The 18680-nt window shown below is 44.3% G+C and overlaps 1 protein-coding gene across 10 annotated transcripts in view; it reads left to right on the forward strand.

The window, feature by feature from the left end:
• Positions 1 to 18680, forward strand: part of sorcs2 (sortilin-related VPS10 domain containing receptor 2) — a 217106-nt gene that overhangs the window by 64689 nt on the left and 133737 nt on the right. For all 10 annotated transcript variants that reach the window (XM_084043651.1, XM_084043649.1, XM_084043652.1 and 7 more), the window contains exon 2: positions 8193 to 8260. In XM_084043651.1, the coding sequence (XP_083899777.1) occupies positions 8193 to 8260 (68 nt within the window). The remainder of the gene's footprint in view (positions 1 to 8192; positions 8261 to 18680) is intronic.

Raw genomic sequence — 18680 nt, forward strand, 5'->3', positions numbered from 1 at the left:
AAAACAGATTCAATGAAGCTTCTGTAAAAGGGTGTGACAATATCACACAAAAAAGAAAAGAAGGGGAAAAAAAGAACATCATTGCTTGTTAGAGGACATGGGATTTGTTTGTTATCAAGAACAATACCCAGATATGTATCAAGATAGCCACATGGTCAATGTCAACACCTTTTTATAACAGTAAGCAGTGAGCTAGATTGTGTTTCTGAAATCAATCTCTTTTTTGACACATTAAGATGGAGGAAAGACTCATCGCACCGAGGCACACATTCCTCCTCTACCGGCTCATAAAAACACTCCTTCAAGAAGGCAAACAACAGAATGATTAGTAAACTTAAAATGTGTCTGTTGCTCATTAGTGCACAAAGATGTGAAGGAGGCGTGAGAGGCAGCAACCTTGAGGGGTACCAGTGGATGAGTAGAATTGCAAATTGTAAACAAATCAAACCATTTCTCAACCTGCTTTAAAACATCATTCTTGATAAGATTCTCAAATTAATTCAGAACTAAAGTCAAAGCTACCGGCCGGAAATCATTAAATGTCGGAGGAGTTCTATTCCTGCGGCTAGTACTGGAACACTAATGGAATGCTTCCAATGCTTGAGGACCTTCTGCATCTTAAGACATTGGTTTTCAAAGTGGGGTCCGGGACCCCCAGTGGTCCTTGGCGGGGTACCAGGAGGTCCCCAGCAAAATGTGTTAATATAGCGTCACAATCATTTTAACCATATTTTATACTTTAGCTATTCAAACATTGCAGATATACAAGCTCATAGCAGAGCTTGTAGATCTGCTATTTTTGAAAAATCCCTGGCACAAAACAAATTTGAGATGGGGGTCTGCAGCCAAATGCATATAATTTTGGGGGTCCTTGACGTGAAAAAGTTTGAGAACCACTGTCTTAAGAGATTGTGTAAAAAGAAAAACTACTAAAAGATGCAACAGAGCTGATCTGCACAAGTTTTCAGTACCTGACCACAGATGGGATCAGGTCCTGAGCCTTATATTCTTAGTGTGTTCTACCTGTCTACCTCTCTATATCCCCCCTGATCCCTTTTTTACTTCAAGTCTCATTCCATACCACACATCTCTCTTTATCGGCTCTCTCCTCCAACACACAACCCCCCCCCCCTCCCCCTTCTCTCTCTATCTCTCTCTTGGAGGACCCCCGGGCTTTCTCCAGTGGATTATCACACATCTAAAGAAGTCCTTAATCCTGTTGGTCCAATTAGCAGTTGGATGGAGCTTCAGTTAATAATGTACAGTGTTCTCCACAGACAATTCTCATTCTCCCCATCTCCACACCACAGCGAGATGTATTCACATCCGTTGTGTGTTGATGCTTGAACGTTCACAATGCACCTCGATGACACCTTTCCGTCGACTGATCCTCTGAAGGCTGCATGCTATACCAAAGATAGCTTGATTGTGTGTGATGTATCACAATTAAAATGAGAGCCTGGGCATGCTTGTGAAGGTAAACCATATTATTCCAGCCCCCTGGGGAAAGCAGGCCGCTGATTGGATCAAAAGGCTAATTATAGCGATGGCTCGGTATTCATGAGAGAATACAGGGGAACAACAAGAGGAAGAAGCGTAGATGTAGAAGGAAGATCAAAAATAGAAGATGGAAGCAGAAGACGTATGCGTTAAGACACCAAAGAGACGTACAGAAGAGATACACAGATACAGTAGATGCAGAGCTTAGAGCAGTCTTCAACAGGGGGTCCGGGACCCCTAGGGGGTCCTCAGAGTTACTACAGGGGGGCCGCCAAATCTTTGTGTGATAGGATACATTTCTTTTTTATATGAACTACATGAACCCTAGCATCCCTATTCTGAGGAGAACCTTAGCCAAAAACAGCAGATCTACAAGCTCACAACGCCTCGTGCTGCCAAGTACAGAGGGAAAGGTCACGTTTAATAATTATTGACGGTTTAAGAGGTTAAATGTCTGCAAATACACGTTAACATGAATCCAACATACACTGATGATAGTGCAGTCAAACACGTCTATGAAGCTATCTATGAAATCTATGAAATAGTTTAATCTGCAACACAATTTTATACAATATGTAGTGGGGGGTCCCTGCTTCATCTCTCTCTCATAGGGGTGCTTGGCCTGAAAAACGTTGAAGTCCCCTGGCTTAGAGAGATAGAGAAAGCTGAGGGTCAAACTGGGAACCTTCTAATTCCCAAGTGGCCACTTTACCACCGGAGCCACTGCCTGTGTGTGTGTGTGTGTGTGTGTGTGTGTGTGTGTGTGTGTGTGTGTGTGTGTGTGTGTGTGTGTGTGTGTGTGTGTGTGTGTGTGTGTGTGTGTGTGTGTGTGTGTGTGTGTGTGTGTGTGTGTGTGTGTGTGTGTGTGTGTGTGTGTGCGTGTGTGCGCGTGCGTGTGTGCGCGTGCATGCTCCTGTGTTGTGCCAAAGTGCACTCAAATTGTGAAAGTGGCAAAACCGGAGTAATTCCCTTAATTGAATTGGCTGTGAATTTACCTCCATGTCCAGAGAAATTCAGCTGGGTTTCAGTTTTTGGAAAATAGACACAAAAAATGAGCTCCTCATAGTTTTCTTCTTCCAAGCTGCGTTGAATTATAATTTGTGTGTGTGGTCTGCTGCTTGGGAATGAGTTTGCGCCCCCAGGGGGATGGGGGCTGTTAGACACTTTGATGGCATAATTGTATTTCACTGTTTTCGCTTTCGCAAATGAATGACTGCCTTTCTTTCTTTCTCCTCCCTCAGACTCGCGGTCTGCCATCTTCCTCATCTCTTTATTTCTCCCCTGTCCTCAAAAGGATGATTGATAGTCTTCCATTGACTCCCAGTTGATGGGAATGTCCCGGGGACAAATAGTGGGCCCAGTGGAGTTGGGAGTTCATGGTCGACACCGCTATGAGGTTGGGGCCTCAATGGGGCCTCTTGTAAGCTTTTGTGTTGAATCATCCGGTGGAGGGGGGGGGCGGAGGGGTGGGGGGGGGATCCTCACCGCCCTGTTGATATTTCCCCAATAAATGCCATTGGGTTCATTGTCAATGGGCAGACAAACAAGAAACCCACAGTGGCAAATGATGTGGTTCCATGGTATTGTAAGATGGTTACAACGGGGAATGCATCTGCAATAGTTTCCCCGGGGTCAAACAAGTTCACAGCAAACTTCCGTGTGATTTATTATCTCAGTCAATACCAGGGTGCTGAGGAGGATTTTTTCCCCTCCATTTCTGTCATTGCTCATAAAAAAGAGGAAAAGGAGACCCATTTTGACAAGTTTGCCGATACTTGTAGACTCCAAGTACGGCGCTCTGATGTATTTGTATGCGATTGCAATTGACTGGTAGTGACCTGACTTAACTCTTTAAGACCGGGAACGCATCTGTGTGTCATTTTTAGATTTCTTTGGCTATTCAAAAATTGCAGATATACAAGCTCATAGCGCGGCACAGAGTGCCGTGCTACGAGCTTGTAGATCTGCTATTTTTGAAAAATCATGAAAAGTTGTGCAAATATTAGATTTTTTTTTTGTTTTTTGGCGGACATTTGTAACTCAAATCGTTGCTTCTGGGGGTTCCTGAAACTAAGTGTTTTACAAATGTTGGCTTAAAAAAATATACAATCCAAGATTTTGCCACGGATTTTCAATATTTTTGAATAGCCACACACAAAAATGACACACAGATGCATTCCCGGTCTTAATGGGTTAACAAAAAAAGATATTTAAAAATGCGTAATTTTCTTTACACATTTATAGCTCACAGCCAGAGACGTTCAGGCGCTGCCAATTCTGCGCTTCGCTCAAATAAGCCGTATAGGTGGCAGCTGCCAAGTTAGAGTCTTATAGGCGCCGGTCAGTGCACAGTGGCAACGGGGGAATCCGGCTTCTACACCGTTCAGCAGTTTTGTCAGTGTGGGCTGGTACATGCCGTTGCCAAACGCGCACTCCTCTCTCCCTCCTGTCCATAGTGATTAATGGCAGACTATGTCCTTGCCCTGTCCACTCAATCCCACCAAAAGAAAAATCATTTTCCAATTGAGCAGGGCTGAGGCCGCAGAATATATTACTGGGCTTTTGGCATGAAAAACCACGGGAACGCTGACATGAATGATGTATGCCTCAATCTCTCACATGTTGGGAGAGAATATGGGGCACTTGAACCCCCCCACTCCCACACACATTCTCCCCCTATCTCTCTCTCTCTCTCTCATGTACTGTATGCAGGATGTAATTTGCCGTGTGGAGCACACACATGAATCAATTTACAGTATTCATGCTGGGGCTCGATTGTAAACAAAAGTCCTGATGTGGTTTGTGACAGATCGCTGGGATGCATGCTGCAAAACGCTGGAATGCACTACTGTACAGACCGCCTTTCAAAGCAAGTCCTATTTTACAGCACTATGGGAACACAGGGCTTTCAGAAGTGGATTGGCCTCCTTCTTGTGCCCAGTTGACTCAGATGGCCCCATGCTCTCTCTTGTTTACGGCCTATAACCATATCTTTCTTCCATTTTAACATTGCCCACTTGTACTCCCTTCTGGCGTCTTATCTTTTGTCCGTTCCTCATCCTCAATTGAACTAGCAGATAGTGATATCGAAGCCGAGGTTTGACTTGGGTAGGCGAAAACACAAAATGTTCTTCTAATCCTTACGTCAACCCCTCAGCAGTGGTGGGAAAAGTATTTTTTTCTTTTTTTTGTTACTTGAAAGTATCACTACTGCAATGTAGAAACACTCTGTTACAAGTAAAAGTCTGGTAATCAAAATTTACTTGAGTAAAAGTACACAAGTAATGGCATCAAAATATACTTTAAGTACCAAAAGTAAAAGTAGGCCTACTCATTATGCAGAATGTCCCGTTTCACAAGGTATCATTATGTATAAAATGTATTAAAATATAAGATATTTTCAAACAGCCAAAGTTTAAATTGGGCTGAAGAGATTAATGTATGTTTTGTAATGATAATTAAAATCTTCAAAGTAGTAACAAAACAATATTTGACTCCATCTCAGAGGCAAATATTGTACTTCTACTCCATCACAATAATTGTTGTGATGGAGTAGAAGTATAAAGTATTGAAAATAGGAAATACTCCAGTAAAGTACTAAAAATACCTCAACATTTTACTCAAGTACAGTACTTGAGTAAATGTACTTAGCCACTTTACACCACTGCCCCCTCAGCGCTCGGTTCCATCGCCTCTGTCTGGTGAGATCGTCGAGCTCATGCTGCCGGCGGCTCATTAGCGAAGGGACAGCTGTGCAGAGGCGGGCGAACGGCCTGTTCCCACGGACACCAACCGAGTCGCGGTGGGCCCTGCAAGCGTTCAGGGACCGCTCACACTGGGATGAGGCTCACTCACAGTGGCTCGCTCACACATTCGGTTATAAGGGATGCCATCCACTTAGTCGATGGTGACAGCCTTACAGAGAGCTGTAGAAGTGGGGAAAAAAGTCACACTAAAGTCCCTATGTCCTGTCACTGCATCAGTGAGAGCTGTCGCTGTGGTTGTTAATCCATTCAATCCGGGAATAACGCATATATGTGTCATTTTAGATTTTTAGCTATAGCCATTATTTGATACTTTGGCTATTTTAGAAAAATCGTGAACATTTGTGAAAATCTTTGAATATATATTCTTTAAAGCAAAATTTAAAAAAAAATTGTTCCAGGGACCTCCAGAAGCAAAGATTTGAGTCAAAAATGTTGCCCTTTGAAAAATATATATATTCACATATTTGCAGATGTTCAAGATAAAAAATGTTTGCAGATCTACAATCTACTATGAGCTTGTATATCTGCTATTTTTGAATAGCCAAAGTATAACATAATGGATAAAGTGGTTACACAGATTTACACACCGGTTTGAATGGGTTAATAAAGTTTTGCAAAAATGGCTGGCTGCCTCAGGGAATGTTCTTCTCCGTTCCGGGTTTGCGGTAATCCATAGTAACAATCATCGGAAGCCGAGCTCTGCCAGGGGGTTGGAACTCTCGGAGCTTACAGTGTAGGTCGCTTTGAGCCAAGAGCCCCTTTGGGGTTGTGCTGGGTGCCTTTGATGACAAGGCTGTATGTGTCAGTTCGGATTCGAGTTGGCTTTGAGCTTTCAAAGCTTGTTTCTGTACGTTTCCGGGGCAGCGGTGCTGTGCTTGGACTGATCCTTTGTTGTGAGGTGGTGTAACCTCGTTCAAGAGTCCCATTGTGTGGTTTAAAGATGAGCCCTGCCCTCAAAGGAGGGCCGGTAGTGGTCTCAGGAGGTAGAGGTAGTTTTTTCGATCCCTGGCTCTTCCTGGTTCCTTTGTGCAAGACCCTGAACCCTTGACTGCTCCTCATGAGCAGGTTGGTGTCTTGCATGGTTGCTTCTACTGTCAGTGTGTGAATGGGTGAATGTAACGCACATTGAAAAGTGCTTTGGAAAAAGGCACTATAGGAACCCATGTTAAAATCTACTCAGGCTGGCTGAATGAAACGGAAGCTGCTGTATGCTAGCTAGTAGGACGAGGTTTGAACGGCTCAGCATTCTCACTGTTTGAAAATGCACAGATATAAGTCAACAGAGGATAATAAGAGGACATCATCATATCTGACGACGAAGGAATTCAGCAGACGTTCACCTCCTTCATATTGCCTAACAGAGGCCACGCACACGATCATTTACATTCATTACATTCGGTCCGGGCACTTTTAGGCTCTAATGTAGCCTGACAGTGCATCGCGGGTTCGAGTCCCGTTCCCGACTATCTTTACTGCACATCTCTCTCTCCCTGTTTCCTGTCCATCTCCACTGTACCCTATCAATTAAAGGCAGAAAAGCCCCAAAAAATATATTTAAAAAAAGAAAAATTGTATAAATGTAATGTGTACCTACAAACTTTGCAGTGTGTAAAATGTGTCTCACGGCACCATACTGTATGTGGACCGTCAGACTGCCCTCCCTTCCATAAAGGCGCCCACATCTTGGTGTATAGCAGGTTTCCACAGTGTAGCAGTGTGACTCTTCGAGTGCTGCTGCCTCCGGGCCGGGCCTCCAGCTTCCCAGCCCCTCAAAGCCTTAAGGCAGGCCCACTGTAGTTCTTCACTCACTCCACAACACTTACAGTAGAACTGTGAGCTGGCCTGTCAATCAAAACCCCCCTCAAGGCCTTGAAGCAACTGGCACTCTCGCCATAGCAACACAAATTCCCAGAAGGCCCGGCTGTCAAGACCAGGGGCACTCTCAGAAAATTTGAAAGAAGAGAGTCTCTGATCCCGTATACACACACATCACACCACAATGTCTCAGTCTATTATGAATAATAGATTTCTGCAGCCTCTGTTGAATTCCTGATGAAATCCTGCTGCCTTAAACCCTATCCCACCCCCCACCCCATCCTACGACCTCCAAAATGGGGTGTGGTACTTGTCTTGAACCAAGGACCTCATATAATTGAAAATGCCCCAAGAAAAACCCAAAGTGCATAATTTCGGCTAACAGCGGGGGAGCTTGTAGACGTAATGTGAGGAAAGCGCTTTGTGAGCATTTTCTCCAGAAATTAAAGTGGCAAACATGGTGGTTATTTTGTTCGGGGTAATAGTTTCTCCTGGCGCTCTCGAACTAAAAGATGTTGCATTAAAATCAACGGCAAACTCCCCCAAAGGTCCCCATCACATGAAATAAGCAGTGCAGAGGTGGGATTCGTCGTCCAATCATCTAGGCCATTTTGTAGCCTGCATTAATGCAGTTTTATTGATTGAACCACACCACTGGAAACAGAACATTGTTTACATGCCCCTTTGGGAGATTTAGCCTATGCCTTAATACGGTGCAGGTGTTTTATTTATTTTTTGTAAAGGGGAAAATGTTAAGAAAGAAAGAAACACCACGTCTGTGGTTAAGCTTCCGTGCTCTTGTACAGTATATCTCACATTTACACAACGCCACAGACGAGCGAACAAATCACAGACTCCATGAACCCCAATACACTGTAAGAGCAGATTTTGAATTGCATTTCAAACCCTGCCTCCTGTAGCAACAACCTCTCAATGGAGCTGACTTAACACTTCTCCTCCATCACATCTCTTTGTTCTGGCACGTCTCTGAGCTGACAGAAGTTTTCTCTTCACGCACACATGGCCTGTTCTGTTCTTTTCTGTTATAATATGTTGTTATTAGTTAACGCTGACCCACCCTCTCTCTCTCCTCTCCTGTGTCCCTTCTAGGTTATCCTGATTCTGACCAAGTACTACCACGCCGACTCCACCAAGGTCCTGGAGAGCTCTCTGTGGAGGTAAGTTTCACGCAGAGTCAAAAAGTGTTCCTTTAACCCATTAAGACCGGGAACGCATCTGTGTCATTTTTAGATGTCTTTGGCTATTCAAAAATAAACATAACATTTTTAACTCAAATCTTTGGACCACCAAAATGATATGTATTTGGCCGTGGACCCCCATCTCAAAATATTTTGTTCCAGGGACCCCCCGGAAGCAAATATGAGTTAAAAATGTTCACTTAAAAAAGATATATATATACATACATATTTCTAAGATATTTCTAATATAGCAGATCTACAAGCTTGTAGCGCAGCACTGAGCTTGGTGATCTGCAATTTTTTAATGGCCAAAGTATAAAATAATGGTTAAAGTGGTTGCTTTCCCAGTCTTAATGGCTTAACTGAGAGTTACATTTACACACAGGCTTCATGCTGTTCAGTGTGTGACAATGCTGCCCTGAACCCACCTGTGAGTGCAGTTTCACTGGACAGGCAGCAGGGCCACCAGTCAGCAGCGGAGAACAACACAGAAGATGCATGGCATTGTGGGGGGGTGAAGGGGTGGGGGGGGGGGGCAGGAGCAGGCATCTGTTTGGACAGATACCATATCAGCATGGTACAGGGGGGAACACAGTAGCCATTGGGAGCGCCAGGGAAGGGGGTCAAGCCTGGCGGGGCGAAGCTTCCTGTTTGGAACGTGGCTGCCAAACCCGCCTTCCTTTCAGAGTTGGCGTCGAATTCGTAACCCACTGCACTTGGGCTATATATTATTTTCTATTTCACTTCTCGTGGAATGTTATGTTAATTTAGCATGTTCCGCGATGAAACGTAACAAACCTGTCTATGGGAATAGATAAAACGACTAAACACTGGCTAAAATTAGCCGTGTACGAGGCATTGACGCATGCCTCGGCACACGGAGCAAAGCATGTCTGATGGCGGTGCTTAATTCATGCCATTCACGCCTTGACTTCAAAGCGGTATCCTCTCATTAGCTCCGACTGCCTGTCTCCCTGGAGGACAGATATGAATAATGTACTGTTGATGTTTTAATTGTTATGAGCTCATGAATAATGCTCTAGATTTACCACCGGACAAGGCTGCGTAGGAAAACACGATAATTGAAACAACCCAAGTCCGAATTTAACTCACAAATCTGCTATAGCGTAGCTCGCGGTCTCTTGGCGTCACAGACGCACGGGATTTGCATGCAATTAGCACGTTCTCTCTCTCTTGGTAGCCAAGATGGCTGCCCTACCATGTCTGTGCTTCTGCTAATTGTGTGTGTGTTTGTGTGCGTGCGTGTGCGTTTGCGTGTGCTTGTGCGTGTGCGTGTGCGTGCGTGTGTGTGTGCGCGCTAATGCGCTAATGTATGAGCTAATGTTTTGTGTGTCAGAGTGACATGGCTGCATAAAAAGCCATAGTAACTGAACTAAAGTAACTAAAGCCTGCATGTTTTGAAGTCCTGCGGCTCTGGGATCAAACCTGAGAGGAAGACGGTAGAAGATTAATGGGCTCTTGGTCTCATTGTGTCAGGTGGCGTACATCAAGACGCCGGGGCTCCACACGGGGGGGAAGTTAGGCGCATTAGAGTTTGAAGGAAAAGTTACTTTTCCAGGGCATCCAGGTCAATGAGCTGAGAGGTCTGACCCTCACAGTCTGTGGAGGGTTGTTGTGTTGAGCTACTGTCTGCTGTGTTCAAACCTCGGTCCTCACTGTTCAGTTATTCCATCAGTCATCTCATGCTGTATGTGGAAGCCGGTTTCTCCGTGCAGCTATTTGTTATGTGTGTGCACTTACAGTACTGTATACACAGTTAGTATGTGTATGAAAGGTTGAAAGTCAAGATTTAAATAAGAGAGAACCCATGCTTTGCTGTGCGCCATAATGTGTAAAGTTGTAAACATCTGCCATCTAATCATAACCATGACTTTCGTACTTGTGTGTGTGCGCGCGCGTGTGTGTGTGTGTGTGTGTGTGTGTGTGTGTGTGTGTGTGTGTGTGTGTGTGTGTGTGTGTGTACGTGCGCGTGTGTGTGTTCGTGCGCGTGTGTGTGCTCCCGTGTGCTCGAGCGTGTCCCAGTGTGAATTGGGAAAGTTTTGGCTGTCCCGAGGCTTTGGCGTCAGCACAGGGGGCTTTTATTGCTGCTTGTGGCTCCAATATCCCAGTTCTTGGGTCTGTTATGGCTGCCCCAAGGTTTTGCACTATAACACGCTTGATAAAGAACGCCCAAACATTTTCTTCCTTTCTCATGAGAATGGCTCCCTTTGTGATGCAAGTCAGGTGGGTGGGCAACGGGGGCGGGGGTACGTGATGGCCTTGAAATTGGGTGCTAACTCACGGGCCGAGGTGTTGTCCACCGCATGATGAGTTTATGTTGAGGGGTATTTCACAGTTTGCTTTCGAAGTACAGACCAGAAATAATAGAGAGGGTGTTTGAGTTCTCTGTCCGTTGCAAGAGACCTGTACGGTGGACAGAGGTTTTCCTGAATCCTATCTTAATATAATATATCTTAACACATTGATTGCCAAGATATTAAACATAGTTTTCTATCCCCGTGCCGGCGTATAATTACCTCAATCCGATGTTATTTGAAACGCTGTGGAACCGACATTGTTAAAAAAAAAACACGAAAAAAAACGGTTCCTGTGAGTAGGCGGAAGGATCTGTGTATCCATGGGAACGACAAGTTTCCAACCGCGATCCGCCATTTTGGCTGTTTTTCTGAAAATCTTTTTTGGAATGATGTCATATCCACATTTTTCTTCTCTGAGAGACGATCGATCATTCCAAAGATGTTAGGTCGCCCCTTGTGGAATTTTCCCCAAAAAATGGAAGAACCCATATAGTCGATCTAGGCAAAGTGATGGATTTGAAAGAACGCATATATTCGATCTAGGCAATCAATGTGTTAAATTGGCTTATGGGAGGCGGGTGGGCGGACCACGTCGTCACGTTCATGTCACCATGACTCAGCCGTAACCATATAAGGAGTTCCCAATGCAGCTACGCCCAAATATGGAGTGTGTTGTTGTCTAACCTCAATATGTCATCATGGCATCAGGCACAACCAAATCATTCAGCCCCATATATGGGCACAAAACGGAGCATGCCCATGTGGGCGTGTACTGATGACATCTTTTTCTTATAGGGAGTGTTTCTCGCTCCATTTCTCTTTCTGTCTCATGCACGTTCTTTCTTTTTCTTTATGTTGTTGATTTTCTTTCATCGTCTCTTTGTTCCCCTCTCTCTCCACATTTCAACTAAAGTGCCCCTAATTGGCAGGGTATAGGAACTACTTACAACTGACCGCCAAAACAAAAGGGTGTTTAAGGACATTATTATCATAATACTGTATTCAGGGCTGGTCTGCTTTGGCACAAACTGCACTGAATCCATGCATGCGCTTAGGTTAGTTGTGATGGGATAACGTGGGGACAGCAGTCTGCATAGATTAAGCGAGGACTAGGGGATTCGTTTCAGCATTATGGAGTACTGACTTAAAGCTGACTGCAAGCTGACAGAGATCCGTCTTTAAGACCTTGTGTCGAACGTGCGCTAAACCTCTCTGATGCTTTTTTGTCTCTGGCAGAGGAAAAAAAGCACTTCTCTTTCTGTCCCCCTTTCTCCCGTGTGAATATTTATTGGCCAGACCAGAACGCACATGCTTTTAAAAGTTGTCCAAGTCGGACTCACTCACTGCGTGTTTCATGTTCTGCACACATGCATGAGCTTGTGCACACACCCACACATACATGCACGCACAAACGAACGAACGCACGCACGAACAAACGAACAAACGCGTGCATGCACACACACACACACACACACACACACACACACACACACACACACACACACACACACACACACACACACACACACACACACACACACACACACACACACACACGCACAGTCTCAAACACGCATTCACACACAGGCACATGTGAGGGTAAGATATTTATAATTCATGCATTGTTCACACGTCTTTTGAACAGGGCGAGGTTGAAGGGTTGGATAGCTGGAAGTAAGTCTTCTAGTCTTCTCACCAGGGGGGCTTTACTACTCCATAATGGATGAGCATACACTCCACACTCCAACACTTCCATATCAACCCCAGACATAGTATATGAACAGATAATATACACATACACACACATTTATATTACCAAACATACATCCATGCACGCATGGGAGATTCAGAATCTGTCAAAACATCACGCCAGCTGGCCTAGACCGTGGCGTCGCGGTCTAGGCACCCTGGTTGAAAATCCTTAATAGCAGTGTGCCGCGGGTTCGCGTCCCGTTCCCGTCGGCCTTTCCTGCATGTCTTCCCCCCATCTCTCTCCCCATTCTTCCTGTCAGACTACTTTCCCTGTCCCTCTCCAAGAAAAACAATAAAAAAAATACCCAAAACAAATCTTTAAAAAAAAAAAAAACATCACGCCAGCTAAGAGCAAAGTGTGCATAATTAGGCGGTTTAGATATTACAGTATTCCTTGAAGTGATGCTTTATAAATGGGTTGCATGAATGATAATAACGAGATGGACTATATATATGACTGAATGGGTGGACTGGAGTGCACTACACTAATAAGGATATTGATTTATAATAGATTTTCCATTGCTTTGAAGGGGAAAGATAAATTAAATCATTAGTTTAGATTGTCGTCATCGTGTGTGTGTGTGTGTGTGTGTGTGTGTGTGTGTGTGTGTGTGTGTGTGTGTGTGTGTGTGTGTGTGTGTGTGTGTGTGTGTGTGTGTGTGTGTGTGTGTGTGTGTGTGTGTGTGTGTGTGTGTGTGTGTGTGTGTGTGTGTGTGTGTGTCCTCAGAAGGGCATACAGATAAGAAGAGTACCTGAATGTAAGGGCATGTTTCTGGTTCTCATTACTCAGGGTCATGTTTTGGGTTTTAGAGCTTTACATTATGGGCAGGGTTAGAATTAGGTCTCACTTAAGGCTCAGGGTTAAGGTAAGGTCATGTTGAGGGTTAAGGTTAGGTCGTCTTCACCACTGTCTCTCTCTCTTCACATGCGTTCCATGGGTCGCCTCTTTGTTGTGTCTGTCATGAATGGAGTCTCGCTATCTTCAGAGAGCACACACACACACGCACGCAGGCCTGCATGCGTTCCACTGACTACAGCAAAATGCGAAACGCGTTCATAATCAGCCTCCACGGGCTCCGTATCGCATTTCGCAAAACTTGAAACAGAAAGGGTACACAGGGGGGTTCTGTCCTTAATCAGAATGGCGTGTTTGTGAGCTCGCCTTTTTCAATTTAGTCTTTCTTTTTTCCAATTTCACGGGAAGCATGTGCTGCTCCCCCCCCCCCTCCCCCACACCCAACATTACCTCTTTTCTCTTGTTTTCACTCTTAAAGCCCTCCCTGGTTATTATCTCACATTATGGGCATGTACCTGATTATTGGGCCTTTTTTATTTTTCCATTCTCTCTTCCCCCTACACCCCCCCCCCCCCCCTCCTTGGTGAGTTCTCTCTCTCTTCCATACCAGATTAAAAAGTTAATTGAGGCGAGAATTTTTTCTTCCCTCGTTCCACTTTTTCCTATCTTCTTTCTCTCTTTGACAGAGAGAGAGAGAGGGAGAGAGGGAGAGGGAGAGGGAGAGAGAGAGAGAGAGAGAGAGGGAGAGGGAGAGGGAGAGGGAGAGGGAGAGGGAGAGGGAGGCTACTGTTAAGTGAGAATATCACAGTCATTTGAGTTAAATCCATTCAGTCCTTGAGCCAAGTGAGCCAAGTAAGGCCAAGTGAAGCAGATAGATACATAGCGGGTCTGGAGGAATACTGCTTTTTTGCCAGGCAGGCAGGGAATGGGTATACGTGCTAAAAGCCTTGCAAAAAATGAAAAGCTCACTATAGCACAAGCGAACCGCAGCACGTCAGCTCCGCAGACGTGGAAGATCGAGCGAGCCAGCGCTCGCTAATGATGAGGGGAGCAGAGGAGGGGGTGGAAAAGATTGATCCGTGATAGCCAACCGCACACCTGTTGGAAGAAAAACAGACTTTTCTTTCTCAGCTCTGTGTCAGCTTGGTTTTACCCATATCAGGGCTAATCTCGTCCTACTTGTTCCATATCAGCATGGCTCTTGCGCAGTGTTGGAAAAAGTACTCAAATGTTTAACTTAAGTAAAAGTATCGATACTGCAACTGTGTTACAAGTAAATGTTTGGAAAAGTGGTTAATGTATGTTTCATAATATCATAATTTCATATATCTTCCTCTCTGCCTGGCCTACTTGTTGTTAACTAGTTGTACGAACGCTTGTTTTATTGTTGTATCGTTTATTGGATCTTGTTTAGTCGATACACTTATTTGTTTTAGCTCCTGCTCATTTGATTTTGCTATTTTGTCTCATCTGTTTAAGGAAATAGGTAGCTGATATATTGCACTTTTACCTTCGCACTAGGTATACTCTTGGTTGCTTGTTTTTGCAGAAAATGCACTTAAGACTTCTGGTGATTAGTAGTTTTCGTTCCCTACCTATGTTGAATGCACATATTGTAACTTGTAACTAAAGTTTTCAAATAATTGTAGTGGAGTAAAAGTACAATATTTGCCTCTGAGATGTAGTGGAGTAGAAGTAAAAGTATTGGAAATTGGAAATACTCAAGTAAAGTACAAATACATCAAAATTGTACTTAAATACAGTACTTAAGTACATGTACTTAGTTACTTTCCACCACTGGGTTTTACCCATATCAGGGCTAATCTCGTCCTACTTGTTCCATATCAGCATGGCTCTCGCAAAAGAATACGTTCTGCTTGATTGTGGCTCACGATTACAAATCCATGCTCTGCCGCCCGGCTTGTGCTGTGTGGGAGTGACTTGGGCAGTGAATGTCTTGAGTTTACAGTAGTCTTGTCCCCTTTGGCGAAATGGACATAGCAATCTTCATGCTATGTTCAGTTTTGCCAATATTTCACCTAATGAGTACAAAATGGTTTCACAAGAACACTGTGTTGATTTAACTGCTGAGTGATTCACTGAAAATGTCTGTTTTCAGTCAATCATTTCCTGCAGAACAGGATCTCTTTTCGTTCATGCATATATTCTCAACTACGACGTTCACACAGACATGCTGCCACAAGCAGCCGTGTGTTTGGACGATGTGATTGGCTCTCGAGTCACAACCACCACTCTCACACAACAATTTGCTAATTTCCCATATAAAGCAGAATTGGTCGACACGCACTACACTGGTTTCCAAACCTTTCCATGCCAAGGACGCCCAAATAGCCAGCGCCTCTGGCTAAAGCCTCCCTATTGCGAAATGGCAATTTCTTAAAAATTGCTTATCTACAAGTTCCCAACACATCACTGTGCGATGCATCATATAGTAATAAAAGTGAAAGAATTATTAGAAAATACTTGCATTTCAAAGATATTGACCATAATGACATGCCTAAAAAATGGATGCAAAGAAATCTTATGAATTTAATTGGAATTCAAATAATGATCCGTGTTCAGTGGGCCTTCGCTACCTCCGTCATGGATGAACAGTGGGCCTGACTATTATATCTGAACAACTGCTCTGATTCTTAAGTGTTTATGTGACGGCTCCGTGCTGGTATTTCTACAGGGGGTGTAGGAGGGAGACAGTGAAAGGAGAAGGGAGATGGATTAGCACTCGCGCCCACTCTCATCTGCAGGGACGGGACACTGCCAGTGTTGCCAGATTTTGCGAGATAAATAAGCAACCAGGTCTATGAAAACAAGCCCAAAAGAAGCGACTATTAGGCCACATGAACACTTTGAACCTATATACTGTACAGCTATTTGAAAATAACCGATCTACAAGCTCACAACGTATCGCAATGCGACACGCTGTGAACTTGTAGACCGGCTATTTTCAAAGACAAATCGTGAAAAATATATGTTTTTGAAACATTTTAAATACTCAAATCTTGTATGGGAGTCCTTGGCAGAAAATATTTTCAGATCTGTGGCCAAGCAAATGTTAATTTGAGGGGTCCTTGACGCCTGATTATGGATTCCACCAACGCTCCAGGATTTAGACCCGCCTTACCTGTCTGATTGGCTCCCTGGCAGGCATAATTTTACTGAGGTTAGGGTTAGGGTTAGGGTTAGGGTTAGGTTTAGGTATAGTCTTACTGAGGTTAGGGTTAGGGTTAGGGTTAGGTTTAGGCATAGTTTTACTGAGGTTAGGGTTAGGGTTAAGGTTAGGTATAGGCATAGTAGCAAAAACGAGAACTGTCAATCACAACGACTACTGACCAATCACAGCGGGTTTACAGCGGGTTTGCCAGGACGCGGCGTGGGATTCATAATAACGCGTCCTTGACATGAAAACGTTTGAGAACCACTGATTTAAACGACATTTAGGAAAGTTGCCCAAATAAGCAACTACACTTAAGAAACAAGCCCAAAAAAAACGCAACCCCAACACTACCAATATTTACAAGCAACTTTTGAGAAAAACAAGCCCAAAGTGGCTTATAATAAGCCGACCTGGCAACACTGGAGACTGCAGTGTCTCCAGGCTGGTGGCCACACCACGTGTGCAATCGCAGCACAGTTGGGCGGCTGTGATGATCGCAGTCCGTTAACAGATAACTGTGATCAGTGTCTGTAACATAAGTGTTAACCACTTAAACCCTGTTTATTTCATGACAGGAGTCCGCTCTATTCTAGCTCCGTTAGAATGAACTTCTAATCTATACCAAATAAATCTCTTTGCCGAAAATAGTAGATCTACAAGCTTACAATGCGTGACAACGGAACAGAATTGTCTCCCCAAAATAGGGATGCTATTAGTTTCTATAGTAGGGGAGGACACTGAAGAGGGAAAGAGGAAAGAGAGAGAGAAAGAGAGATACCGGCAGAGAGGCTGAGGCACAGACCAGAACAGAACACAGAAATTATAAAGATGGAGCATGGGGAGTGGGCACGAGAGACACAAATGACAGTTTTGCCGTTAGTCTCTTAACTCTCTTTAAACCCTCTCCTGCCTCATGGTGGCCTAACGTTTAAGGCTACCGGTGCATTATGGAGCTATCACCAAACCAGCTGCAACCATCTTATGCCAATTAGACCCACCCTCGGGATTCCATGTCTTCATAGTTACAGTAATTCAGACATGCCAGCCATGGCACTATTCACTGTGCTCTGCTGCTACGCAGAGAAATTGCTGTGCTAGCATGGCTTGCAGAACATGATCATAAAAACAGATTACGGTTTGCGGGCCAATGACAATGGTCATAACCTGCACCATATGGGGAGTTTCTGTGTTCTCATACCGATGTCATTGTTAAGTTCTGGTAAAGGGCCCATGTGTTATACCATATTGTAGGAGCCCTAGGCTATAGCATTGATGTCATTGTTAGGTTCTGGTAAATGACACAGTGCTATCATACCGTAGGAGTCCTAGCGTTGATGTCATTGTTAGGTTTGGAAGATTTGGTGTAAATGACACACAGACCCAACAGGATGGATAAGAACTATTAGCTTACTGATCCGACCTCAAATGAACTGGAAAATTAGACAACTGTGCAAGCATGTGGTTATGTTGTAGAGAACACATGTTGTGCAGTATACAGTAGTGTGTGTGTGTGTGTGTGTGTGTGTGTGTGTGTGTGTGTGTGTGTGTGTGTGTGTGTGTGTGTGTGTGTGTGTGTGTGTGTGTGCGTGCGTGTGCGTGTGCGTGTGCATATGTGTTTGCATATAGCCCCTCAGTGCTTTTTAATGTACTGTAAGATTGTGAGCACATGTTTACTCCTCAGGTTTTTTTGTTGCGTGTGTGTGCGTGCATACACGAGTGCGTGAATGTGTGTATGCGTAGATGTGTGTGTGTGTGTGTGTGTGTGGATCACGTTCACACTGGACTGAACAGGCCCAAGTGGCCATCTGGAAGACGTTTCTCATTTCCTCAAACATTCCTCCTGGAACAAGAACGGAAAGATCCAGAACTACAGACAGACTAAACCATGAATGACTATAAACCGTGAATGTCTCCAAAGACCAGGATATTTTATAAAACACTTCACAAAGATTTGCTCTCTCTCTCTCTCTCTCTCTCTCTCTCTCTCTCTCTCTCTCTCTCTCTCTCCCCCCATTATCTCTACCCTCCGATCTTCATCCCAATTTCACCACCTTACATTCTTAATACTCCAGAAGCACCCTGGGAGTTATGGGCCACATCTCCCTGACAAAACCACAGTATGTCTCTCACACACACACACATGGGATTTGCAATGGAATTCGTTCACTGGCAGTTTCTAAAGTCACTGTTAAAAATAAGGAGGTGTTGTAGTGTCTCAAGTGTTGTGGTGCCCATGAATGGCTGCGCGGTGGTTTTGTGATGTTATTGTGGGGACACGAGCAAGAATCCGGGGCGTTTCCTGCCTGCATTCAGGGACTTTAACGTTCCAGTGGTATCCGTCGGAAGGTTTTGACTGAG

The sequence above is a fragment of the Gymnoscopelus microlampas genome, assembly GCF_963454915.1.
Source record: "Gymnoscopelus microlampas genome assembly, chromosome: 19".
Lineage (NCBI taxonomy): Eukaryota > Metazoa > Chordata > Actinopteri > Myctophiformes > Myctophidae > Gymnoscopelus > Gymnoscopelus microlampas.